Genomic DNA, 27,383 nt, shown 5'->3' on the forward strand with positions numbered 1-27,383 from the left:
CGACCATGAATAAACAGTAGCATCTGAGCATTCCCAATGAAAAGATAATTAAAAAAGGGGATAATCCGAACATCAGTTTTACAGAATCAAATCTTCATCAAAAAGATATTGGCTTTTTTAATCCTTTTTGACCAAACTTCATCCCTTGAAAGAAGCTTTTTCAGCCGCAAAGCCTACTTCAGATGGGATCTTTTCTTGAAAACATGCTTTAGACGAGGTGTTTTTTGCGTGCCTCTCATTGATGGGTATTCTTCGCTATTGACATGTGCCATATTGGCCTAAGGTATATACGCATCTGTTGCGTCCCACAATATTCACAAACACAAACCCAATTTTATGAGAATGGACAACGTCACTACACATATACATGAACTTTTCGTTTTTTTTATAAGAAGTTTTCCAGCTAATCCCTAAGCCATTCGATATTGATACCACTAGACCACAAGATGAGATGTAGAAAAATGTAGAAAAATCAGTAAATACAACTTAAAAGATCGAGTTAATCGTTTCCGGAAGGGTTTTTACGTACAGTTTGCATAATCTTAATGTCAGTTTCAATATTATTGGCATAAGGATAAGAGGCAGTCAGTTTGAAGTGTTCTTGCTTTTTTGTTGAATAATTCCCTCAATGTGTACCAATCCATACAAGTGTTGTATCGGACACAAAGATTGTGTGGATTTGCTCCATTCGATCTGCAACCGGTTAGAAGTAATCTTTACCAAAACGCTCCGTCTACGCGGCGGCCAAAAGTGTATAGCAGTTTATTCGGAATGGCATATTCATTAGCGTACGGGAAATTTATATCCGAACTCAATCATATCTGATTTTCCTCGTCTTTAACGTCTCGTCGTGACGTTATATGTTAAAGGGGGCTACGTTTAACTTTTGCATAATTTCAACATTTTAAGCTATTTAATCTTTCAACGTAGCTGTTTAATCACCGCAATTGTATTATCATCTTACATGTTCGATACAATCTTAGCGTGAAAAATTCATTATAGCTCATGCAAAATGCAGATGCTGTTTGTTTTTATCTTCGACAAGATACGAACTGCGGCTGCTTTCGCTATGTTGACGAATGAATCAAATGAATTTTAAGCTTGAATGATCAGCTAAATGTTTAAAAAAGTTAATTACAAAAAAATATAGTAGAAACGGAGGATTTTATAAGATATATTTTTGGCCTCTGCCTTAAAGCTTAAGCTTCATCACTTTTTGTGAGGAATGAGAAGCAGGGTATAGGCCACCGATATCCGAAATTTGGTGCAAATAGTTGCTTCCGAGTAATGCACGCTAGTATAATTGACATATTTAGTAGTTGAATGCCAAAATATTTCAAACCCTGATTTGTTACAATATATATGCTACATATTTTGAGTTATCATATGTAATACACACAATGCGCGAGCATCTTATAAATACAACTATGCACTGAAATACAATGCATACAATGAAAAGGAAAAGTTTTTGTACAAGTAATTTTTTTCCCATACCGTAAATTGAGCACTACGGCGGTCAGCGTTTCAGTTTCATTCGCTTTGTTCTAGAGTGCGGTGTGTCATAGCAATGGCCTGGTGGTTCAATATTTGGAACGTTCACGAAACGATTCACCCGTTTTTCCTTCTTCTGAAAGTTACAGGATTGGCCCCGTATAATTTGAGATATCATTCCAGTCTTGGCATAACTGAATTTTGTTCGGCTGTAGTCTATTCTACTACGTTTATCATAGTTTATTCCTATGCAATTTATAGTTACTTTCAAATGACAAACAAAAACAATTTCTATGACTCTCAGATAATTGTTGTGATGGAAAATGGCTACATGTTTAGTGAGCTCATGGTAACAAACTTTGCAATTATTTTTGCGTGGGTAGTGCGGCGCGACATAGCTCGTTTTTTCAGAATGCTTCATGAAATTGATTTACAACTGAATATCCTTCGGCAATCAATAGATCATGTGTGGCAGCACTTTTGTCTAACGGGCTTATGCATTACACTTTTGACATCATTCTTAATGCTGCTTATTGTCACGATGTTAATCGTAAAACGAGATGTTGCAAAATTTGAAACGCCTGTTTTAGAAATCCTCGCGTTATCCATATCGAGTTTCTGTTTCCTACTGCAAATAGTTCAATATTCTGTCGCAGTGTTGCTCTTATTGTCAAGATACAACGCAATCAATAGATCCTTCAAGTGAGTATGAAAGGGGCGCCACCTGAGCGAGAATGAATTCAGGGCACCTTTGGGAGTCATGGGCGTGATAATAATGGCTATTAGTGTGTCGGAATTTTATCAGTCATGCTAATGTCTTTACCTGGAGAGGACGCACTCGCCGCATTTAACACTTTCAGTGTATTGGTAAAGTGCCTTGGCATCAACCCACCCGTGTCTTGCGAGCGAAAACGTACCCATCCGACATATCGATTCGTCAATATTTCATCAATCATTTGTTCCACCGCATTCTATGGTTATCTTCTACTTACCTTTTCGTTGGATAGTGGTGAACTTAAACTGGGTTTACAATCACTGATCATAGTTCGTATGCATGATTTGTATTTTGTGCTGCGCTACCTAACTGTGATCGTGGTGCAGGCTCATGTATTTAGGAATGGAGCTAAAATCAATCGGTTGTTTCTGGTGCTTAACGACATTTCAAATGTGCTGGCTGAATTGGCAAATCGTAAAGGGTTTAAGTGTAAAATCTTGTACATAGGAACAGTTCGGTTTGCAAAACATCTTTGCATTTTTTCCATATCTTATCCATTCGTTTGCCTTGGCATATCTTACTTCTTTCTGATGTTACTAGGCCAAAACCAGTTTAATGCACACGTTTCTCAATTCGTACGGCTACTCTGTTTTACTACTTACGTACATTTATGGTTGCAAGCCACTTTGGCCCTGTTGTTAGTGTTGTCACGCTATGAAGCACTGAAGAATGTCTGGGGGTAAGATGCTGGTTGATGAAATAAAAAATTATAAAACAAAATATATACATATATATATATATATATATATATATATATATATATATATATATATATATATATATATATATATATGTATATATATAGATATATACACATATATATATATATATATATATATATATATATATATATATATATATATATATATATATATATATATATTTATATATATATAAAACATAAAAATACAATGGTATACTGCTCGGTATACGTCACGCAGCCGGCAATAACCTTCCTATTTCCGATTATCGACCGCACCTAGTTTAAGAAACACGCCTTATTGACACAACAGAAGGTTTCAGGTTGTCGAAAAATAGGAATAATATGCCATATGATTGCACATAAACCATTGTATCATAATCGTACGACTAGTGCATTTAATATAGTTTATTCAAAATGGAGTACAAATAGTTGCAAAAAAAGCTCGAGTCAAGCATCAATATTCAATCTCTTATTTTCCTGGTGACGTATTTTGGACTTAAATCTATTTATCTAATTCAGCTAATAAGCTCAATGTTTCATTTTTAAATATTCTTATATTATTGCTAATAAAAATACTGTATATTAAATGAGCCTATTGGACAGATCCACCGCGATGTGCTTTGCTTCCAGTTGCTGTAAACAGCAGAAGTTCTACACATATATATTAAACTCCCTTTATTTATCAGGTTAAATCCCGTTTAATTAAGTTATGTAACAAGTCGTCGTGACGTTCAACTACTGATTTTATTGGTTTCATATCATTCTCAGAACGATTAGCTCGTCAGTGGTGTTTTCCCGACACGCGCATATAAATTTACTTTATTAAATACTAGACCAAACTTCAACGAGGGCTTATACTACAATATGTTTTTGTTCATGTACTAAAATATCACTTTTGGCATCACAACGAATTACTTTGCTATATACTGTTCGTGGCGGTTTACTTCCTTATTTGCAGAATGTACTTTCCCACAAACCTACCCGTTGTTAATCTCGGCACCGAGTTTACGATATGCAGCGAGAAAGAACAGATCAATGTTTTGAAACAAATTAAAATTCTACATGACAAACTAAATGACGTCGTGGAGCTCGTTAATTACTGTTTTTCGGTACAGGTAAGAACCAACCGTTTCACACAGATTTCAGTGTAGCTTGTAGATTGGGATTTCGTTAATCTTATTTATTTTAGATAACATTTTGTGTAGGATTATGCTTCGTCATTGGAGTTGTTTGTTCATTTGGCCTATTCCGGGCTTTTATATATCGTAACGAACTATTCTACATGGGTGTGTTAAACTTTGTGTGGTACTTGTATTATCTTCTTTTTGTCTTGTTCTTTATCGCTGTTGGTAGCAAAATAACTCGTGAGGTAACTATTACTGACTATTTCAAAATTCAAGCAATATAGAAACAAGCTGTAGCATTCATTCAGATTTTCGTTCAACCGACAGGGTAATAGAATTGGCGTACTTGTGCATAAAGCCATCAACTGTTCATCTTCTACGGTGGTCATCAATGAAGTATATTATACTAAAAATGGATAACTTAACATCACATTCATAATATTCTTTTCTTGTCCATGTCAGTTGAATCTATTTTCACAGCAGCTGCTTCATCGTAGTCCGGTAATAACATGTGGGTTATTTGTTTACGATTGGACACTTTGGTACACGGTAATAAAGAGTGAAAAAGCTAATACCGCAATTTCTGTGCAATATGCTACATTAATCCATCTAAAGTAAACACCATTTTACAGATGATTGGAGCCACAGCAACGTACCTTATCATCTTAATTCAATTCGATGTCTCGTTCCCGAATTTGGTTAATGTTAACGCTACAACGAACACCTAAAGCTATATAAAAAGCAGATTAAGCCTTCAATTAACAATGATTGACCACGAAACGAAAATTTTCTTAACATTATAAACTTTTCACAGCAGGAAATACTTAAGGTCCTATGTGTGTGTGTGTGTGTGTGTAATTATTGTTTCATTCCTGGTAGTGGAAAACAACTTATAGGTAATGATTATATTTGGCTTTCTCATTCATGAACCACTTGGCGTCTCCATCGAGATACACGATTTGTTTCTATACATATATGCTGCTTTATCAATCAATGTTTGCTTATATATCGATTTATGATTTTTCTAAAAAAAATCTTTTTTAATGGTTTAAAGATATTATACATGATATATTAATTGATTCTTTAATTGCTAATTGTATTTATGACAATTTAAGCAAATACTACATTCACGAGATTCGCAAAGCGTATTGCAGAAATAATATAACAAAAATTTATGTAGGACTGTTTAATGCTAGCTATTCAATTGTACTGGTTGATTTGAATGCAGATAAAATACCGTTGGAACTAGGAGTAATGAAACATTGAAACTATGTAATAAATAAAACTTCTGATGTCGTATGTCAGATGGCGTATTAAATTGGTAATATTGGCAAAATTAATACCGATTGAATTGAATTACCGAAGATTTAAGCTGCGAGTGTCATTTTTTTACATTTTTGTCCTTGAATATGATAAACTAGGTGTGCGAACGAGATGAATGGCTGAGGACTTGTTGTTTCGTTTGTTGTTTTATGGTGGTCTGGAATACCTGAAGTTTACCGGTTTATTATGGAATTCCAATACTGATCAGTGAATACATATGTGATCGGCGAATGTAGACATTAAGGGCATTTTATGATGTCGCTGTATGGATGCTCGAGAGTTGCAGTTCATGCCGGTTTTTTGAGGTAGCTGCGATTCGAGCAATAAAAACCTATTGGCAAAGGATAGCTGCGTTGTACGATGCTGCAATACTGCATGTGGGTACTATGGTATATTGTTCGGTTTGAAAGGGTGGGTGATGCAGGTAAGTCAATTTATTGGTAAGATTAGCGCAGTCAGCTACGATATTTTTCCTATCACGAGAAAAAGAATAGTGCAAATATTTTCCCATGTTCATGACCTGACCCTCACCGTAAGAAAAACTTGCGGATGAGGGGTTTCCTGCTTGATCGTACATTTCAATTAATGTTTTTTCTCGTTATTGCGAGAAAAGCCTTTGGACGAAGCTTTTCCTGCTACGCTATTGAACGAAGATTTTCTTACTTCGACTCACGCTTGTTTGAGTACCTCCAAAAAAGCTAATGCATAAGACTTTTCTCACGTCGAACTCTTAACTCAAATATTCTGAGAGAGAATGAGAGTTTTCCGGTTAGATGTTCCTACCTCAATACATGCCGCATTCAGAGCTACCGTGAGAAAAAATTAACGCAGAGTATTCGTCAATCTGGAAGCATAGTTTATTTGGTACATTTTCTCCTCATTGTGAGCAAAGCTATCGATCGAGATGCATGCCTGACTCGAGCCTTAGCTCATTGAATGTAATTTCACACTGCAAAAAAAAATTATTCTACCAGGGTTTTCCCCAACTTTGAGCCTTCTTTATCCGAAGCATGCGAGGTGGGTTTCCGCTCGATCGCTCATCGTTACCTTTTACGGGATAGTGAACACTTTCCTTGTTTTGACTCGTCCTTCATATGATACTTTCGCCACCGAGAGTTTTTGCAGAGAGAAGTTTTTGGATTCTCGCTACGTTACATGCCTGTTCTCGCTACCGTGAGAAAAATTTTAAAACGTGGCTTCTAACGCTAATGGATGTCGATTTCCACATCCCAAACCATGTCTCTTAGGCATTAAATTCAGAGAAAATCTTTATATCTTGCTTCAAAATTTTTCCAATTCTATAGTTTTTCTACTGCTTTTCTACCACTGCGGGAAAAAGCTTCGAACTAGACTTTTGCTTGATTTCCTGCTGTCTTTCCGTTACTTTTTATGTCTAACATAGTAAACAATTTACAAGAAAATTTTTTTAAGAATGATAATTAGCAAGGATTTCCCTACTTTGACGCCCGTTGCATTCAATGTTTTATTTTCGTAAAATGCTGCTATGTTGGCCAGGAGCTCACATCTCCCCGTTCCCTTTCCTACGCTGATCAAACTTCTCACGCCGGCAAGAAATGTCTGGAGGATGGGCTTTCGCCAAAAAGCTGTCTCGACCCTTTTCCCCTACTCCACAATCTGCATGAACGCTGTTAGTTATACACAGCTCATCACTTTATGATTGGAATCATGAGGCCATCTGCCCCATTCACAAGAAAGAAAACAAGCTACAATGTAGCAGTTGCAGGGATATAATAGAGTAGAACATATCTTATAAAAATTTGTCGCTAGTTTTTCAAGATAGACTCATCCTATTCATGAAAGTGATAGGTGCAAGCTATCAGAAGGCACTCATGAAAAAGAAAATATACCTCTCAGTAGATTTGAACCATGTGGCATAATTTGATCCACAAATATTCGGGCTTCTTTATATCTTAATCGATTTAAAGCCTTATACAATAACGGTGTCAAGTTAAACCATCATGAATTAAAATTGTTGTCTTTTGTTTGCGCCTTGCACATAGGCAATTCGCATAGCATTGCATATAATTAGAGCAAATCATACTTCTTAAATAAAAACTTACTCTTCGACGAGCCAATACCAAGTTTATTTGTTACTCACTCGTTCTCTTGGTTCTGTGTTATATAACTAGTTCATTATCTTTTTTCTGCATGCTAATTTTCTTTTCAGAGCGTCAAAACAATGAACAAGAAACATGATAAATACTTGCCGGTTCTTATTATTTGAGGTTTTAAATAGCTTATCTAACTTACAGATTAATGCTGAAGGGGAAGAGGGGGAGCAACGAGCAAGACTCCTGATTCGTATTGTGTTGAATCTTTGATGAAGATGAAAATAAATTAAACAAAACCACAACCTTTTCACACAGGCTATATACAAGACCACGCACGATGAGAAAAGACAGTCAAAATTCCCATGCCCATGAAATATTGTTTTCTTTTCGATCATATGAAGCAATGGAAACAGATGATGAATTACAAAAAAAGTTAACCAGCAAAGACAGGTTTCTGAGAAACAAGTTTGGTATAATTGGAAAAGTGGAAAACAAACATTGTTAGATGCAGTAAATTTGAAAGTTTATGTAATTTTCATTGACGATTCACTCTAAAAATTATATTTTAAAGGACATTCAAATTGAAAAAAACATTATTTGAAAAAATTTTCAAAACAACCTTTGCCAATATTGCAAAAAAAAATGAAATTATTTTTCCTAAAATTCTTATTTTAGCTGCTCATATTCGTCTCTTTGCAATTGCAAGGTTTTATTGTATATCATTTTTTTATAGCTGTGACGACTCGTGGTACCTTTTGGTAAATATGTTACTGAAGGAAATTTAACCGAGGGAATAATTATCGCCAAACTAGATTCTGAAAAATAGGTTCCAATCAAAGGTACCTATTTTATTGAAAGGGTTTTGTTTTCCAATATTGTGTCTCTTAATAACTTAGTAGTTTGTTAAAACAATTGACATGTAACAGTGGATAAATTCAAGATAACGGAGTGTTAAGAGCGCTACAGTATGTACTTCAGCAGCTGTGCAATGCATTTTATTTGAAGGTAGATCAACAATGGCCAGTTTTTTAACGAACTTGGACTAACTAACATATATATATATATATATATATATATATATATATATATATATATATATATATATATATATATATATATATATATATATATATATATATATATATATATATATATATATATATATATATATATATATATATATATATATATATATATATATATATATATATATATATATATATATATATATATATATATATATATATATATATATATATATATATATATATATACATCCTTAATACCATAAAAGCTAAAGTTATGCCTCAATTAGCGATTTAAACCTTGCATCCCCATTGTGCCAGGGGTCTCGAAGTCAGCGTTTCGTAGCCGACCAAATGCCTCAAAAAACATTATCCTATAAAGATGAACAAAAAAAGTGGTGAGATTGAAGTTTCAAGCGATTGTCAAACAAGCGCAAAACGGAGAAAAAAGAGTATAAAACGAAAAAGATGACTAGCATCCGCCAGCATAACATAAAGGCCTGCATAAAAGTGACAGCGAAATTTGTTGTACGATGTGTGATACATTGTTGAGTTTGCAATTTATATTTATATATATATATATATATATATATATATATATATATATATATATATATATATATATATATATATATATATATATATATATATATAATATATAAATAATATATATTTATAGGTATATCAATTATTTTGATTACCTATTCAATTGTTATTAATTGTTAGTTGTTGTTAAGAGCAAACTTGCTTATGAAATAACGACTGAAAAATAAAACTAACATTAGGAAGCATTTTCTACGACTTTTTGTCAATGACATCAACAAAACATAAAACAGCATTTTTTTTTCAAGCATGGCTCATTCTTTTCCATTACATATAATCTCTTTTGCATGCATTGATTTTGTTTTCACGTAATCCTCTTAATTTACAAAAAAACCTATTATGTTTTTAACCTTATTATTCCATATTCGTATTCATGCAGCGGTTTTCCGAAATTACAGTCGTAGTTGAAAAGCCCTGTGTATGCTTCGCCTTAGCCAATTCAAGTTTTGTTGTTTGTTTTACTTCATTCAAGATAGTCTAGCAAGACGGTCATGCGTGCGCGTATAAGTCACCATGCAGTTGAGTTTACAGAAGTCATTTCGTACAATTGAACAATCTAATTGTACGCTTAAACTAATGTAAGATCATTGTTTTCAAAATTAAGTGTTGCACGACAGCATCAGTGAAAACATGTTTTTATATCAGTGTTATAATGTCAAAAATTTTGTTTCAAGTATACCAGTGCTTTTATTAGAAACATAGTTCTAAAAAGTGAGCAAACAACTCAGATTGGCATTATACATCAGTGATCACAAGCGTGAAATTATGGTTAATCATCTGGTGTTTTGTTATGTTTCTTCTGTATTATATTATTAATTTGTGTATTATAATGGTATGTTACAATTCGTATTCATTGGTGGTCTTTATGTAATTCAATTAATGTGATGAATTATAAAATAAGGAACAATCTTGTTTTAAGTGGATAACCTATAACTTAAGAATATTTAATATGTGTGTAAACGAATTAGTCATAACTAAATGTGTAAACTGGCTTATGTTTCTTGAGCTTGAGAAACAATAACGACTCTATATTTTCCACCATTTATTCTGTATCTTCTTTTCTTGTGGCGTACGCTTTGTACACGATGCAACTTTCTACACCATTTATAATTCACTGTCTGAGCTCTGAGTTTGTCTGTATGAGCTTAAACAGATCTGAACAAATGATCGCGATACATGAAAAGTAAACGCGCATTTAACGCAGTCTCGATAGCTTCGAAGAATATTTGGAAAACTAAGCTACACATTTAGAAAAAAGATGCAAATTCATTCTGACACATTAAGATTTAAAGATTGCAAAGCATGGCTTTGAAGAAACAGTCAAGAAAATAGCAGGTACAAACTATCCAACTCGGGGTTTACCCTCACGTATTATCTCTCCATCCGACCTTCGACATTTTGGTGTGAAACAAAGACTCGATGCTGACACACCAACCAATGCATCATCCAGCATTCCAGCAATCTAATAATCACTTGTCATGAGTTGTCCAAATGTTCTGATAAGAAAGTCTCACAGTAGTTTTTGTTTGTCTCAAAGTGGTTTGAAACGAGATATATATGTGTCACTAGTTCCATTTCTACACAAATTTACCAATGATCCATAGGGTTTGAAAATAAACTCATATTTGAATTCGACGTGGCGTTCGGCAAAATTTATTTAGCCAATCATATATATATATATATATATATATATATATATATATATATATATATATATATATATATATATATATATATATATATATATATATATATATATATATATATATATATATATATATATATGTATATATATATATATATATATTAATCTTAATTTATCACAAACACTCAAAGCTTAAAATACACAATGTAAAAAAGATTCACATATCTCCAACCCAGATGATAACCACAGGTATAAATTTCATAACTCAGATCATTTATATTAAAATACTGTCGGAAAAAACATTTTTCAGCAGGAATCTTAAAATTTTAATTAACCGATGTGGCATTTTCCTGATTCATGTTGAAATCTAATGCGATTTTGTAGCACTTCGAAGAGTCATAGAACTTACTCATTCATACCTACGTTTAGAGTTGAGTGAAATCTAATTCAACAGTGTAAACACTACATTTATCATTTGGATTTATCAATGTTGTACCTTTGCAATATGTCATCTAAAATGTGATCAAAAGCATTTTTATATGATCAAAAGCAAACTCATTATTTTATCGGCATGAAGGTTAGATTAAGTTTCACAGAACAGATTACCAAATGATATCTAGTATTTCGTCGCGTTGGCGCCACCTCAAACTGTTTCTTTCCAAAATAGGGTTGCCGTTAAATCTTTATCCAATTCCGAAAAATTAAAAACATTCTAAAGATCGCCTGATCGTCTGATTCTGATTCGTGCATTGAGCGTTCCGCCTGCTTTGTCAACACAGTGTTAAAACCTGGCGGAAACTTGACCGCTGAGCTCTCCTCATTAGCAGTGGCTGAAAATACGGTCTGTGAAACTCCCGTCCTCCGTTCGAGCTGAGTTGCTTGTTTATGGCAGTCCGCTGTAGTAACAACGCAACCGTGGAAACGGTGTCGTTTTGTTGTAGTGTTATAGTGACAACCGTCACAACCACTGTCGATCAAATTGGTTGCGTACTACGACGCCAATCTTGCAGCTTGCATAGTTTCACTTGCGTTCATTTAGCTAGGCCGATGGATTAGACGAAATAAGTGCCGCCTTCTAACATTAACATGCTGAACAAAACTTCAGAATACTCTAGCTCTGAAGGCAATTCTCATCCACTTCTACAATTCATTTGCTAGTTGTGTAGGCTGCATTCAACGCTTGGCCAAAACCGCACAATGACGAGTACGTCGATTTATAGTAGGGCTAAATGCAACTCATCATTGGAAGTGTTATATTTACACGCTAGTCAACGTCAGATAGGCAATACTATAATTTAACCTGTTCATCTGTGATCCGGAGCAGAATTCCATATCCATTGAAATGCGTATGTACTTTTCGTGGATTTATTATATGTGAAAAACTATCGCTGAAATTAAAGTTATATATTGGTTATCAATCTACAAAAAAATTAAAGCTCTACAACGAATGTCAGTAGCACTGATGTCGTTCGCAGCAAGGCACACGTGGAAGCATAATATTATAAACTTCAGCTTTTCATTTGGTACAATCAAAAGTGAATCAGCATCGCAGCAACTACAAACCGATACCGGCATCTGACTGGTGTGCAAATAATCATCCTGATAAGTTACATCGCATTGCGTTACATTAGATAATCTCATTTTAAAGGTGTTTCTACGACTTCAAGTGCACGTTAAGTTTATTTGATGATCGACAAAAGGTCTAAAAAATGTTTACACCTATTAGTGTATGCATCTTGCACTTCACCTTTCTTGTTCTCCCTGCCGTCTCAAAGCATCAGGGTAAGAGGTATTTTATTTTAACTATTTCTATATTTCTATAAATTTCTTTTTTCAACTCATCTAAATATCCTCTTTAATGGTTCTATTTCTTTCTGTTTTACGATAATTATAATATTCACAAAACGAGTCTAATTATGTTTGTTATTAGGTATCTACACTCACCACTTGGATGCGAATGTGAAGCTCACCATACCTCGAAAAGTGAACCATCTAGGAGAAACTCTTTCTCATGTGTTAACTCATCATCATGGTAATGGGTACGATAAATCTAAATCAAATCAAGGACGATGGCAAACACAGCGCAGAGCACCGGAAAGTACGTATACTTTGCAAAAAATTCACTATCATATCGATGTCGATGAGGAAACTTTGCATCTGGAACTTGTGTAAGTAATGGAGATAGTGAGAGTTACTAATAATACCTTAAAATTCAAAATTCTGCCTTTAGAAACTTATTGACTCATTAATTGATGGGAACTTTCATGGCGTTTTCATGAAACCAAGGAAGAATATCCACAACAAGCGTTACTTTATTTCCATAACGCCATGTTATCCATCTTTGGGTGATGGCAAAAACGCTTGATTTTAAAATGCTATTTTTGAATATTTAAAACAGCTATTATTCTTAAATATCAAATTTAAGACCAAACAGAAATACGAATGAACGTAAAGAAAGCCAAAAATTCATCACAAACGTAGAACGTGCAGTATTAGAGCCGGTGCAACGGTGGCTATGACTTATGAGCAAGAAACGCTTGAATCGTGGCATTTTGTGGAATTTCCTTAAAAAAACGCTTGGCATGCAATGTGTTACTGCGCACACATATACATGAATTATTTATCATTGACAAAATGTTTTTTTCTAATTCGATTTTTGTAGTTGGTTGACTACCTTTATGTTAATGCTGTAATACTTTTTAGTTACTACATCACTTTAAATTATCTTTTATTTCGAATTATGTCGCTTTACTGAATCCAGACCATCGACTGCATCATTCGTTGCACCTTCAATGATAGTCGAGCGACATCGACGAGATATCAGAACGCGTGTTCATTCGACGCAACACATCAATTGTCACTATCAAGGTCAAATCCGAGGTCAAGACCATTCGAGAGTTGCACTATCCGCCTGCAATGGATTGGTAAGTTTTATTTGAACTGTTCAACCTACATTTGTGCATGTCGCTTCTGTCTTCAGCTGGCGGAGAGCAAGAAATTTCTTCTTCTTGAATGGCTCACCAATCATACATGTCACATGATAACAAGCAGGTATTATAGAATCATGAACGGAATAACAGTTTGTCGAGTTTAATCTTAAACTCAAACTAATTTTCTTATTTACACAATATATTCAGGAACAATTTTTATTTGTTAATATTTATGGCTGATTTAACGCTACACACATATTTGCAAAAATCTCACTACAGGCTGGAATGTTGCAAACCAACCAGACCGAATACTGGATTGAACCAGCAAAAAACCATTTTCAGGGGCCTAATGGAGAACATCTACATGTAGTCTTTAGCCGATTCAATGTCGAAGAGACCCCATCCAAGGTCTGTTATGACTGTTATATGAAATGGGCCGAGCATTGTTAGCAAATTTATCTTTTGTTCGATTATCAGTACAATTCCAGCTTCAGTGGCAAGAAAAAGAAAAGGAAACGTAAAAAGCGCCATTTGAGCAACTGTGGGACCAGAGAACCACGACGTCTTGCAGAAACCCGTCTAGAGTGGCAGCACCAAGGCAAGGTATTATCTAGTGCATACGTTTCACTTACAATTTATAATTTTTATGAATTCCGATTTGAATCTTAAGTTTGAATCTTTTTATAAATCAAGCTATTTCGTTCGTTTATTTGCGAACTTTTAAAAAATTTTCAAAGACTTTCATTTCAGGTATTGATTCAAGGTGGCCGTAAATCACGTTATCTTCACGATGTAAACGAATTTGCTTTAGGCATGGACACTGAACCAAAACTTCTTCGACGTAGCAAGCGATCTGTTAGTAAACCACGCCACGTGGAAGCGCTTGTTGTTGCCGATCATTCTATGGTGCAGTTTCATCAAGATGTGGATCTTCAGCAATATCTTCTGATGATAATGAATATGGTGTCATCGCTTTACAAAGATCCCACTATCGGTAACTCCATTCAAGTAACGGTAGTAAAAATAATCATTCTGGAAGAAGAAGATTCGCATGTTGATTTCAACGTGACCCACATGGCTAGCAACACACTGGAAAATTTTTGTCGGTAAGTCTTCCCGCTTGTACTGTACTACTTGTAATCATTGATAATTAATTTTTTTTAAATATTACATTCAATTGTAGCTGGCAAAAAAATCTAAACCCTAAACCGGATGAAGACCCTCACCATCACGACGTGGCCATTCTGGTAACAAGAAAGAATATTTGCTCCAACTACGACTGCGCGTAAGTGTTTTACACATATAATTGCATTCAGATTGTAAACAGAATAAATTTGTTTATCCTTATTTTCAACAGTACTCTTGGTGTGGCTAATGTAGGCGGCATGTGTCGACCTGATAAATCTTGCAGTGTTAATGAGGATAACGGGATTACCCTCGCACACACCATATCTCACGAACTAGGACACAAGTAAGTTGAAATAAACATTATAATTTTTTATTTTTACATTGACTAAATGAATTTCATTTGAAAGGAATACATTACTGTGACATTGATTATACTACGGTTACATTGACTAAATTAATAAATTAACGAACAACTAAAATCATTGCTTATATCTTCTCACCAGTCTTGTTAAATGGATATGAAGACTATTCGCTGCTTGGTTAGTGCCGTTTCATTATCCTTTCCCCCTTCAAACCCTAAAGTAATTGCATTTTTAATTATTGAATCGCCGATATACGCTGAATCAAATATAGACATACATGAGAATATCAATTTTCGTGTGAATATCATTGATAAAAACGTGTAATATATGAATATATCACTATCCCGTGTAAATGCTACTTATTAAAAAATGAAATAAAAAAAACTTCAATTTTTTCGACTTATTCAGTGAAACAACATATGCAGAGGTTAAAGGAACTTTGCACAGACACAACTTTGACTGATTGATCTGATGATCAAAATACATATAACTGAATATATTTCAAGTAACTAGAGATATTGCAAAATTTACAAACCACTTCATTAATTCGAACGGTTCTAGGTTTTTTATGATTATTGCCGATTAAAAGACGTGTTCATAGCTTCAATATTTGACTCATTTGTCTCGACATGGCCAATGGTAAATTTTGATATTTCTGCGTTTCAGACCACATCTGTTATCTATATTTTTGAAAAATTAGCGAAGCGTAGTAGCGTAATCGTGCATTGTACATAACAAAAAAAATACTTTCAGCTTTGGAATGTACCACGACACGGCTAAAACAGGCTGTGATCATCGCATCGGATCCATTCTACATATAATGACCCCAAGTTTTGAGGCCGATACTATGCAGGTATCATGGTCAAACTGCAGCCGTCGTGATATAACGCAATTCTTAGACCAAGGCTTAGGGAAATGTCTCGAAGATAAACCAAGCCAAGACGAGTACGCATATCCTGAACTACCACCAGGAGCGATGTACAATGCAGACCTTCAGTGTCGACTACAATTCAATTCCACAGATGAGGAAATGACTGTATGCTCTAAACTGAATGAGATCTGTACACAACTTTGGTGTCTTGTCGGTGGTGAAGTCTGCACTACAATGCTTCGACCCGCTGCGCCAGGTACTAACTGTGGCCGTCGAAAGTGGTGCCAAAATCAACAATGCGTTGATGTTGAGGAATTGCCAGCACCTGTTGATGGAGGCTGGGGTGACTGGAGTCCCTGGAGCGAATGCTCTCGTCATTGTGGATACGGAATCGCCAAACAAACACGTGAGTGCGACCATCCATCTCCTGCTTATGGTGGAGCATTTTGCATTGGGGAAAGAGCTCGTTATAAAACATGTCATGTTCAAGATTGTCCTCTTGAAACTCCTAGCTTTAGAGCTGAACAGTGTTCATCGCATAATAACGATACCATTAAAGGGGAAAGATATTCTTGGATACCGTATTTTGATAAAAGTACGTATAAAAACGCATTATGTGTCAAGCTCATTTTAAATTACATGTGTACCAAATTATATATTTTGTTTTTTATACATATGCAGATGAACCTTGTGAGCTTTATTGCAGTAATTCAGAAGACACGATGATTATTCCCTTTGGAAATACGGCAGCTGATGGAACGTTATGCAATATAGGAACAAACGACATGTGCATTGGAGGTATATGTCGGAAAGTTGGCTGTGATTGGGTCGTCGATTCCGTTACTACTGAAGATAGATGCGGTGTTTGTGGCGGCCTCGGAGATACCTGTTCCATAAGAAAGGGTGAAATAACTAAAAAAATCAATTCAACCGATGGCATTATTCATGATGTATTGTTGATTCCGGTGGGAGCTCGTAATGTCCTAATAGAAGAGATTGCACCATCAAAAAATTTTATCGGTGCTCGTCGTTCAACTGGAAATGAATGTTATTTGAATTGCAACCAGTGAGTAAAATTGTACTAGCTACAAGTACGAAATCGTGCAATGCTTTGTTTTATCTTTTTTTATTTTAGTTTTATTCAGCTGCCTGGTGAGTACGAAGTGGCCAGCAGCTTATGCTTGTACGAACGAGAAAACGAACAAGAAAAACTCAAAATTCCAGGCCCCATCATGGAAGATGTTAATTTGTTTGTAAGCATTTTACGTTTATCACTCTGTTATTCCGTACTCATCGTTGTATAGCTTCATATCTTCACCCGTCGTTCCTACCTCAGACCGCTTTCAATTCATTTGTGTTTTGTTTAATTCGCAGATTATAATAAAGAAGAAAAACAATCATGTCGGTATACGCTTCGAATATACCCTTCCATCCCATAATAATAATAACCAATCCATCTACTATTGGAAGCATACAGAATGGTCTGTTTGCACTGCAACTTGTGGCGGAGGAAAACAGTTTCGAGAGTCGATTTGCCATCACCGTGGTAAAGGAGTTGTTAAGGATGAACTTTGCCTGCGGCATGCATTTGGCAAACGACACGAGACCATAATTCGCGATTGTAACGATGATCCCTGTCCCTTTAACTGGTGGATTGGACCTTGGCAATTGTGTCCGTTGACATGTCGCCAGCAACCAGATAAACCAACTTCAATTCGCCGACGTTCGATTTTATGCGTGGACTCAAACTCAAACGCACGACCCGATTTACATTGCAATAATAAACCTCGCCCGCACGACAGCGAGCCTTGTGGAGTTGATTTGCCTCCCTGTCAGGATGCCCAACGAGTAACTGGCCAAGGGGCAGGGCGCTATGACGCATCACAAGAACTCACTAATGAAGATTTACCTTCCGAACTTCCGTCACAAACTACTCCGGCCGACGATGATTTCAACAACAGTATCTGAAATTAAGACTTTCAGTTATCCCGTATTATCCTGCTCAGTTATTCCAGTTGTTGGATTCAGTTATTGGAATGAATATGTTATATTAACATGGATTCCATTTCTAAAAAAACTTTATAACCTGAAGTCTACTGCTACAGTCCCTAATCGTCCAGTATGCTGGATGTAAACCTAAAATACTCAGTACAAAAAGGCTCGAAAGCCAAAAAAGCTAATCCGCGCAATTCAGCTCGTTCTACGAAGCGTTGATGTAGAGAAATTATATGATATTCGCATAACGCAGTAAAATAATTTTTGCCTACTTTGGTACTAGACAAGTTTGCTTGGTATTTAATAACACTTTATTTACTAAAATAAATAATATATCGTTACCATTGCGTATTGTGTGTTGCATTAGAATCGGGTATTGTCGGGCATTTTAACAAAATAAGCTACTTTGTTTTGTGGCACGTTGTAGTTGTGAATCCAACGGCTTCCTTTTCGTAATGACTCATCAATACCATCCTTCCAAACACCTTGCGGTAAATATACTGGAACAACAAAAAACAATCGATTATATTATTTATGTATGATATGGGCTAGGCTCTTCGCACCGTTCGCTGTGATACGCTGAGGTGTAACATTCATTACCTTCTCGAATAGTTTCTCCTTTTTCGAGTACCGGCGCAACAATCATTCCATCGCCTATTGAGAATTCATCCTTGATCGAAAAACAATTCACATCCGTCGGATCAAGCATCCAAAGAGGGCGAATAATCGGCAAACCTTCGTCCATCGCAATGCTTGAGAAGCGTTCTAGGAGGGGCAGCACACGTTGTCGTATTTCAGCTAGTTCTTTGGCAATTGCTGTTACCATTTCATCCCGGTACTCCGAAGGTAAATGCGTGAAACGCAGAACTGGCAAAAACGTGGCTAACTGCAACCACCGAATGTACAATTCCTTATCAGGCAGAGGTGGCAGATCGAAGGAATAATATGAATACATTTTCTTCAGCTGTTGAGTGGGCAGTACCATGTCACCGCCAACGGGGCCAGGCATTAGAAAAGGAAAACCTATTATGCCATAAGACAACATCGTGGGGATAATGCTTCGCAGCCCGCTCCATGAACTGTTGACTGGAGGAAGACTTAAAAACGATGGCGGTCTAGGAACGGAAACTGCACTCGACACGCCAAAGATACTCAGCGAATTCTCAAAACGCTCCATAAAGTAATTTTTGTATTCATCCGGATTAACAAGCGTCTGTGAACATTGATAATATCGAGGAATATTGAATGCCGTTCCGAAGTCTATGAAATATGAATCAATCTCAACCGTTTCGGAAATTTTTTTCAATTGATCAGCCAACCATGGAATCGAAGCGTTGTTGGTTACATCTAGCACCCCTGCGCTAGTGGCACTCTTGTAGCGTGTAAGCGCTGGAATACTTCTTTCAGATTCGCGCTCAAATATTAACAGCTTTTTGGCGACGGCTTCTCGAAAATTATTACTCTCAGTGCTTATGAATGGTTGAATGGTGAGCGACACCCGGAATCCTCGACGATGGAGAATGTTGACTGTCTCATCTAGCGTAGGAAACCTTTCTGAGTCTAAATGGTAATCGCCAATAATACGTTGCCAAAACTCATTTACTAACACGTGTCCTAGTCGCAAGTATCCAAGCGCAATGATACTTTCCGTGTAATTATAGATAGCCATTTCTGTTAGATCTTCCGGCTTCGACGCCGGTATTTGCCAAACTGGTTCCCGTAGCAGTGATTTAATGATATCATTGTCTCTCTCTGTTAGTCCATCCCACAGGCTTTTCTGCATTAACCCATTATGCAACGTTTTCATGTCGGGACCTGAACAAATCGTGTACTTTAACTCCGGAAACCGCGTCTGTCGATTAACAAATGCGAATTTATCGTTCTGCCCTTGAAGACACAAACGGTGAACAGATCCAGCAGTATTAACGCTCACAAACAGAGGCGTTTTTTCGTCTACTTGAATAGCAACTCCTCGCGAGTTTAAAAAATATCGCTTTAATGCATTACCCCACTGATGCATGTTTATGTCACCCGTCACAAATGGTGCGGGTGAAAACGAAGCTTTCCCAAGAATGTAATCAACACCTTTCGTCAGGCCACCACCAAACCAGAATCCGCGATCTTCAGATGCATCAAAACAATCAGTCGGATTCAAGTCGCTTATCAAAGCTTCCCACTGAAATGAGTAACATTTGATTTCGGCTCCTGGCGACTTGACAAGGTTCATGTACAGCCGCGCCTTTGAATTCCATTCATAGCACACACTACCATCATCCTTTAGGTCCTTAGGCAGGCAGTTGTAAGGTTGTTCATTGTTTAAAGTTGTTCCCAAAACGCCTGTTAATATGTCCATCGTCCCTTTACCATCTAAAAGACGGAAGCTGCGAGTTTTTTTATGGAATTTTATACTATCGAAGTATGACTTTGCCAGAAGTTTTTGATTGTACATGACGTAAGCGTAGCCAACCTATAATTTTGTCCAGAAATAATTGGTGTCACAAAATAACGAACATGCAAGACAGCAACAGTTATGTTTACTCACCAAAAACACTATTATAAGAAATAACATCCCCACAAATACACGAAGCTTGTAGTCCTTCGTTTCTCGCTTTTTTTTTCGAATAATTGCTGGTACATTCTGTGGATGAGAGTTACGCAAATAACAAACATGGGAACGCAATATTTGTAATATCGTAGATCACATAGATGCCGCCAACGTTGATGATGCTGAATAAACTGCTATGTATATATGCTCATTCGTAGGTGTTATCTTATGTTGATTAGCCCGTTATTTTGAAACAACTAATTACAATCTATGAAGGCCGATAGCCGTTGCCTTGCGGTATATGTTGTAATCAACATAATTTATGGTATAGCAACATAACTGAATTGTTAGAGCAATTTAAGAACTTGTTTAATATAATTTTTTTTAAATTGCTGTCAAGGAAAGTAACGTTTTGTTCACATTTGTTTTTGAAAATTTTGTATATGACCCCCCTCCATAGTGCGGTACCATCCCTTTCCAGAGAACCTAACCGAAACCATTCCTTATAATCATTCAGCGAATTTCAACAAATTCTTTTCCTCACTGATTCGTTGTTTTTTCCATTCGCTCTTAATTCGCCAACATCGTTACTACCATCTTAATTTTAAATTCTTTTCCTAAACACAATGTCATATATCACACATAATTATCTTTTGATATGAGTAAAATAAAGATACACCAAAAGAAACATTGTGTACAGTAGCGTTGGTTACTGCAACTTAGAAACGGTTTCTACCCAAGCCCAATGGTTTGAAACTAAGCAAACAGTGCTGTCGGAGCGTCTGAAAATACTAGAGATTGGTACAGTTTGCGTGAATTTATCTTGAAAAGGTTATACAAAAAATATCGTGATTTTCCTACGGCTTCCATTCAAGATGCCAGTTCAGTCGAAACATTCAAAAAATTTTGTGGCTGCTCAAGCACGAATGAATTTTATCGATGATCTCCCGAAGAAGCAGGCTCATCCTGGAATTTACTACCGTCACCAGTAAATATCACGAATAAGCGGAAGATGTATTCAAAACGAGTACAGTACTGTGCATTCTTTTTTCTTTTATAGCCCTCATGAATGTGACCTTATGCTCCGATGGAGACCCATCCATCTTCATCGAGATGACCCATATGAAGGCAAGAATGTCGCACGCATCATGAACAAGGATAACATTCGTCAACTGCTCATCCCTAGTAAGGATTTGTCAGTATATCCAGCATTTTGGTCGAAGGCAGACTATGACCGAATGCAGGATAAAGCCAAATTGAAAACTCTCGAAGATCGGTTAGCTCACTTTAAGGCGAACGAAATTGAGAAAAAAACCATGCTTGATGAATCGGATAAGCGTAAAAAACGATTACAAAACATAGACCGTGAACGCCAGCAGAAAGGGGTGAAATTGAGCTCCCTCGCTCTCGACGCGGACGGAAAGTGTGAACACGATCAGTATGGTGCTAGGAGCCCAAGGAAAATCATCGACCGAGCGTTTCTTGCAAAACAGGAACAAGAAGAAGAAGTTAAGCGAGCTAATCGTATAATTCTGGCCGCCAAATGCCACATCATTAGAGACGCACAAATTGCAGAAAAGCAAGAGATCGAGCGAGAATTGCGAACAGAGGAATTGCGACTTGAAAAAATGATGCTACAGGAAAACGAGAAAGCACTAAAGGAAGAGGAAAAAAAAAGAAAAGTTAACAAGGTTCTCACTACTCAACATTCAGAAGAAATCCGCAATCAACTCGTCGAACGCGAAAAGGCACGACTAAAGGAGGCAGAACGAATAGAAGAAGAAGCTCGTGTCCTCAAACAAGCACAAATGGCAATCGTGGAGGAAGAAAAACGCAAAGAGAAAGAGCGATATGATCGCATCAATGAGGTTCGTGATGGATTAAAGAAGGCATATGAGCTATCTGCATACTACAAGCAAGTTGAATTCGAAGAGCAACGCATCGCCGAACTCAAGATTCAAGAGTACATGAGACAAAGAGCGGAACGGCAAAAAAAGCTCGAGTTTGAACGCAAGATTACTGCCGAAGTGCGCGAAAAAGAACACGATCGTATGCTTAAAATTCAACAAAAACTGCTTGATACCAAATCAGAGAAAAACGATATGGATCTACGTCGGGGTCAGGAGCACATTGAACGCGAATTTAGACGCCGTGAGAAGGAAACGGCTATTAAAAAGAAAGAACTCGAGCAACAGCTGGCCGTTGCTCGAGCCGCTCAACTTGAAGCCGTAGTATGTGTCATTATCCTATTATTTTATGTTGTTTCTATTCATCCTCACTCTTTATTCATACTCATGACTATTAGAAAACTGAACGAGCTATGCAGCTAGCACGCGATGAGCTTGAACATCAAAAGACGGTACACAAACTCAAAGAAGACGAAGTCAAAGAGATGGAGCAGAAGCGAAAACAGCTAAAACTACGTGAAAAATATCGTGAAGAAATCATCCAACAAATGAATCTTAAGGAGCAAGAACGTCGCGAGAAAGAGCGCATTGCTCGGCTAGAGCAACAGAATTTGAAAGAAGAAGCAAAGAAACGAGACAAGTACGTCAACGATTCATTCTTTAGACTTTTAAAATACTTAAACACTACTCAAATTTTTTCCCCTTCAAGAAGCTCAAAATCATAGCATTAATTTTGATTGTTTTGTTTTTTAGAAATATCAAAATCATCATCGCCAACAAAATAAAACTAATGAAAGAAAGCCATGTTCCGGAGAGATTTATAAAAGATGTCGAACGTCAGTTGAATCTAGGAAAGTAACTCATTTTTTTCCCGTGAAATTAATCTATTTGACACATTTCAAACCCGCTCGGTCAACCATGTTCTTTAAAACCAACGTACTGAATGGAATTCAAATCCTTCAAAAATAAATATGAATTCGATAAAGAATATTCATTTTTTTACTATTTAAACATTTTGTTTTATTTTTATTACAGTTCAATCGGCTACTTATCCACTCTTATCCTGTCTACTACACACATTAGCACGATCATTATATTTATTTAACTCAATTAGAATACAAGACAATATTCAAGTCTTGTAATGGCAAGTTATAAAATTTGTGGTACCTTGTATACATGCTATACAACCACAAATATAGACAAAAGATTCCAACTCGATATGGAAACGATAATTATTTCTAATTCATTCTTCTCTTTCACATTTGATAATGTTTTCGAAACATCAAGAATGTTAAATTATGGTCAGCATTACCCACACTACAACAAACAATCATAGCTCACATATAACATAATTTCGCATAGTTGACGGCAATGGAACTGGAAAATGCATTTGCTGCCGGAGATCCCTGTTATTTTCTAATTTGGATCACTTAATACCCCTCACACACCCGCATGTGGTTACACGCCTAACTAGCCACACCCGCATGTGGTTTCTGTAGAACACAAGTTTCTTTACAGCGATGTCACCAATGACCGAACTCGGTTAGATGAGATAACCAATAGATAAAAATCCCAAATTCATAAATAGCTCTCAACAACGTGACGTAAATTGTAACGGGCAATGCCAATAGAGAAGCATATGTTGATCATAACAAATACAATGACTAATAACATTTTAGACATTTTTCACTTACCTGCATTTTTTCTTTTAACAAACTGGCTAAGGAATTAACGCTTGTGATTGATGCTTGATTACTCAACACGCTATGTGTGTCGAAATCGTTCGACATCATTTCCTTGTCGTTCAATCGTAAGGCTGGCAGTGGAGCAATCGACGAACGTCGTTTGGTGCGGAAAAGATTTCTGCACCAGTTCATAAATTTGCATGAAAGTAATTTCGCGAAAACGCAATAAAGAGAAATTCAATACAATTAGTGTGATGCAAAAAATAACAAAACATCATAGCGCTTGGAATGGGTTTAATACACCACGTTGCAATTTTTCTAAAAACATTCAAAATGTCGCCTACCGCAACTAAATCTGAAACACGCAAAGCAACCAACCTAGATAAACTCTAACCGGAATTACGAACGTTATCTTATTGACTGCAGCAAAGTGGGCTCAAGGCACGTTGTTGCACCGTTCAAGTCGTTCAACAGTTGTTAGCTAGTCTGCTGTAGGTGTTGTAGTATAAGAATCTTTTCCGTTGTCAGCGACAGTTAAGCAAGTCTTGAAGGATTTTATTGAACACTAGTGGTAGTAGACGCTAGAAAATTATACTTATTCGGCATTGCGTATTTTATGCCATAACGTATCTCTCAAATTATAATAGTTAACAATTTATGCCAATACTTTAATTGCAGATCAGACAAGCTTATAAATGTTCTTTGTGAGTGCACAATCGATATTTCTTGAAGTTATAAATATTCTATCAACTGTAAAGTTATCATGCGAGCTGAAGGCCATAGCTGCCAAATACATGTTGGCATTGGCAATAATGTCTTATAACGCGAGAGATGCTCAGCATCAAACTGGTCCGCTACAAATACAGATGTGGAGACAAGATGGGACGGTTAAATAAACATATTTCTTGCGAAAAAAAAAAACAAATTTTAAACTAAAAATGCGAACGAGACATATTCTACGGTTCTACGATTGACCTTCTACAGTTGCGAAATACACCACGTGATTGTGCACTGTAAATCGAAACTCCCGCTGACCCTCGCGTAAAGGTTATCGTTTGAAAAATAATGTACTTTGCCATTGAACTACTTTGGCTTAGAACCAAAAGCTATTGAAAGGGATTATTAGTTATATTTGTTATTCTTATTCTTCTTCTTAAATGGCCCAACAACCGTTGTACGGTCAAGCCTGTTTTGTTAAGGCTGTCTATGACTTGAAATATTTGCGTAGCCGGATTCCTGCGTACGGGGAGGCTCAGCAGAGATTTGAAGTGACAGTTTTTACTATTTTTTTTAAATACGGTTAGTATACTATAGCCTAATAATATTTTTTGAATAAACTATAATCGTTTTTAATCAAAAAATAATTTTATAGTTTGTTTTAGTATGTTTAGAATGAATATTTTATTTTAATAACAAATTCTCACGACAAAGAATATACTACTATGTCTAAATACAGGTTTTAAACAAACAAACAAAATCTTAGTAACAAACTAAACTGTTTTACCATGACGGGATGATAATCATCGATCGTTCTTGATCATATATATATAAATAGCTTGATCATAAATATACATATATAGCTTAGCTTAGCAAAGTAGGATTTGACCGTACAAATTGTTGAGAAGTTAAGAAGATTTGAGTTTGTTGAGTTAAGAAGAATTTATATATATATATATATATATATATATATATATATATATATATATATATATATATATATATATATATATATATATATATATATATATATATATATATATACTGCATTTAATACCCCGCCAACTTACTTTGCCCTCTGTTGGTTTTCTTCATCGCTACTGCTATCGTCGTTGAATTGCAGCATCGGTTTCTGATTGACGGGAGGAAACTTTGTTTTTGGTATCAAAACTATGCCTTCATGTAGTAAACTGGTATCAGAATTTCCAGCCTACCAAAGGAAATTTGAAAATAATAATTATTATAAAAAAAATTTTTTTTCTGAAATTATTTATAACTAATCAAACAATTTTTGAATAGCTTAAGCCACTAGGAATATTTGTTTTTACTGCCATATACTGCTGTTTGTACTGCGTTCCAAAGACACTACCCACAGATATTTTAATTGTTTCATAGTATTAAATTGAAATAGTTTTTATTTAAAATTTATCAAAGGCTTTTGATTTTCCTAAATAATGGGATTATTTTTAAGGACAGCCATATATAGCTTCTCGTTTCAAGGTTGCAAGCAGTCGAGAGTACACTCTAATTAGAAAACATAACATGTTCCGTTTGTCGGATTACAAGGCAAGAAACTATTGTTACTCTATTAGCGTATTTGAAAGGTAAGAAGCATTGCGTCATTTAACGCTCGGTAGACGATCTTATAGAATTGATAACACAATGCTTAAAAATAATGGCAGCCAATAAATTTTAATGGTTTTATTATGATAACTGAACTTAATTATGAGAAATTGAAAAACATGAAACGTATGAATTTGATTTCTCACTAAACACAAAACGCAAAATACGCGAGGTAGGAAATCAAACACAAACCTAGAATTTTTAAGAGGAATTTTGCTAATCGTGATATTAATGTTAAAATAGTTTGCAAAACTATATAAAATATCAACACTAATACATAAAATATCGCGGTACTTACGACTACTCTCGGATTGATTTGCTGTTCCAGGTGGAGTGCTTCATGTTCGTATATGTTCAAACTCGGCAAGGAAATTGAATTTCGACGCAATCCTCTTGCCTTCTCATCAGTAAACGATAAATCAGTTGCTTTATCTTTAGCTTCTTCTATCAAATCTCTAAAGCATTATTGGATTGTTAACTTTTTGAGCAAAGCACATTGTGAATTTGTATTCGTTCCACTCTTACCTGTTGCTGATATTCCGTATGGAAACGGTTAACTTTTGCTGCATTCTTCGCTCAGCTAAAGTAGACTCAATATTGCGATTGACGTAAGCTAAGGCAAGATTCTCTTGGCTCTCTGTCATCGTATCGTCCTCTTGATACACTGACGATTTACTATTGATTTCAGCTGTCATTTGCCTGTCCCTGACGCGATCGTGAACGTGATACGAATCGACAAATGGAATGATTTCTTCGTTTGGAACATTCAACATTACTTCCCCTACCCTTTGCTGAACATTCATTGTATCACCTTTATGCACGACTGCTGCTTGTTAGCACTATCTATTTAAGTGAATCT

At 35.9% G+C, this 27,383-nt stretch overlaps 4 protein-coding genes across 4 annotated transcripts; 3 read left to right on the forward strand and 1 right to left on the reverse strand.

Annotated features, from left to right (window-relative positions):
- The first annotated feature begins 1,567 nt into the window (after positions 1-1,567).
- On the forward strand, positions 1,568-4,821 carry LOC128721024 (uncharacterized). Its single transcript, XM_053814728.1, has 8 exons — positions 1,568-1,633; positions 2,130-2,193; positions 2,297-2,945; positions 3,928-4,084; positions 4,159-4,338; positions 4,421-4,489; positions 4,556-4,642; positions 4,726-4,821. The coding sequence occupies exons 1-8, from the start codon at positions 1,568-1,570 to the stop codon at positions 4,819-4,821; spliced, it is 1,368 nt and encodes a 455-aa protein (XP_053670703.1).
- Positions 4,822-12,512: 7,691 nt separating this feature from the next.
- Positions 12,513-18,479, forward strand: LOC128720106 (A disintegrin and metalloproteinase with thrombospondin motifs 7; the record flags this gene model as incomplete). Its single annotated transcript, XM_053813752.1, has 12 exons — positions 12,513-12,543; positions 12,692-12,929; positions 13,523-13,685; positions 13,971-14,099; positions 14,169-14,294; positions 14,442-14,797; positions 14,875-14,976; positions 15,049-15,162; positions 15,935-16,647; positions 16,734-17,118; positions 17,188-17,305; positions 17,427-18,479. Coding segments are annotated over 12 exons (3,069 nt in total), but the record flags the coding sequence as incomplete, so codon positions are not given.
- Positions 18,342-27,297, reverse strand: LOC128721028 (myogenesis-regulating glycosidase). Its single transcript, XM_053814731.1, has 7 exons — positions 27,050-27,297; positions 26,823-26,979; positions 25,972-26,111; positions 24,194-24,362; positions 20,590-20,685; positions 18,648-20,514; positions 18,342-18,547 (listed from the first exon to the last, which is right to left on the reverse strand). The coding sequence occupies exons 1-7, from the start codon at positions 27,295-27,297 to the stop codon at positions 18,411-18,413; spliced, it is 2,814 nt and encodes a 937-aa protein (XP_053670706.1). The 3' UTR covers positions 18,342-18,410.
- Positions 21,468-23,429, forward strand: LOC128720107 (cilia- and flagella-associated protein 45). The gene is made up of 4 exons (XM_053813753.1): positions 21,468-21,580; positions 21,653-22,823; positions 22,898-23,139; positions 23,253-23,429. The coding sequence occupies exons 1-4, from the start codon at positions 21,468-21,470 to the stop codon at positions 23,356-23,358; spliced, it is 1,632 nt and encodes a 543-aa protein (XP_053669728.1). The 3' UTR covers positions 23,359-23,429.
- Positions 27,298-27,383: the final 86 nt, after the last annotated feature.

This window comes from Anopheles nili, chromosome 2, assembly GCF_943737925.1.
Source record: "Anopheles nili chromosome 2, idAnoNiliSN_F5_01, whole genome shotgun sequence".
Lineage (NCBI taxonomy): Eukaryota > Metazoa > Arthropoda > Insecta > Diptera > Culicidae > Anopheles > Anopheles nili.

What these genes read in the sequence shown, in the direction of transcription:
- LOC128721024 (XM_053814728.1), top strand. Translation starts at nt 1,568, where the DNA reads ATGGCCTGGTGGTTCAATATTTGGAACGTTCACGAAACGATTCACCCG. An exon ending in CGTTTTTCCTTCTTCTGAAA is followed by an intron (nt 1,634 to 2,129) that starts GTTACAGGATTG and finishes TACTGCAAATAG; the next exon opens with TTCAATATTCTGTCGCAGTG. An exon ending in GCACTGAAGAATGTCTGGGG is followed by an intron (nt 2,946 to 3,927) that starts GTAAGATGCTGG and finishes CCTTATTTGCAG; the next exon opens with AATGTACTTTCCCACAAACC.
- LOC128720107 (XM_053813753.1), top strand. Translation starts at nt 21,468, where the DNA reads ATGCCAGTTCAGTCGAAACATTCAAAAAATTTTGTGGCTGCTCAAGCA. An exon ending in GGAATTTACTACCGTCACCA is followed by an intron (nt 21,581 to 21,652) that starts GTAAATATCACG and finishes TTTCTTTTATAG; the next exon opens with CCCTCATGAATGTGACCTTA. An exon ending in CCGCTCAACTTGAAGCCGTA is followed by an intron (nt 22,824 to 22,897) that starts GTATGTGTCATT and finishes CATGACTATTAG; the next exon opens with AAAACTGAACGAGCTATGCA.
- LOC128721028 (XM_053814731.1), bottom strand. Translation starts at nt 27,297, where the DNA reads ATGTTGAATGTTCCAAACGAAGAAATCATTCCATTTGTCGATTCGTAT. An exon ending in GAAAACCAACAGAGGGCAAA is followed by an intron (nt 24,363 to 25,971) that starts GTAAGTTGGCGG and finishes GAACTGGTGCAG; the next exon opens with AAATCTTTTCCGCACCAAAC. An exon ending in TGTTAAAAGAAAAAATGCAG is followed by an intron (nt 20,686 to 24,193) that starts GTAAGTGAAAAA and finishes TCTCATCCACAG; the next exon opens with AATGTACCAGCAATTATTCG.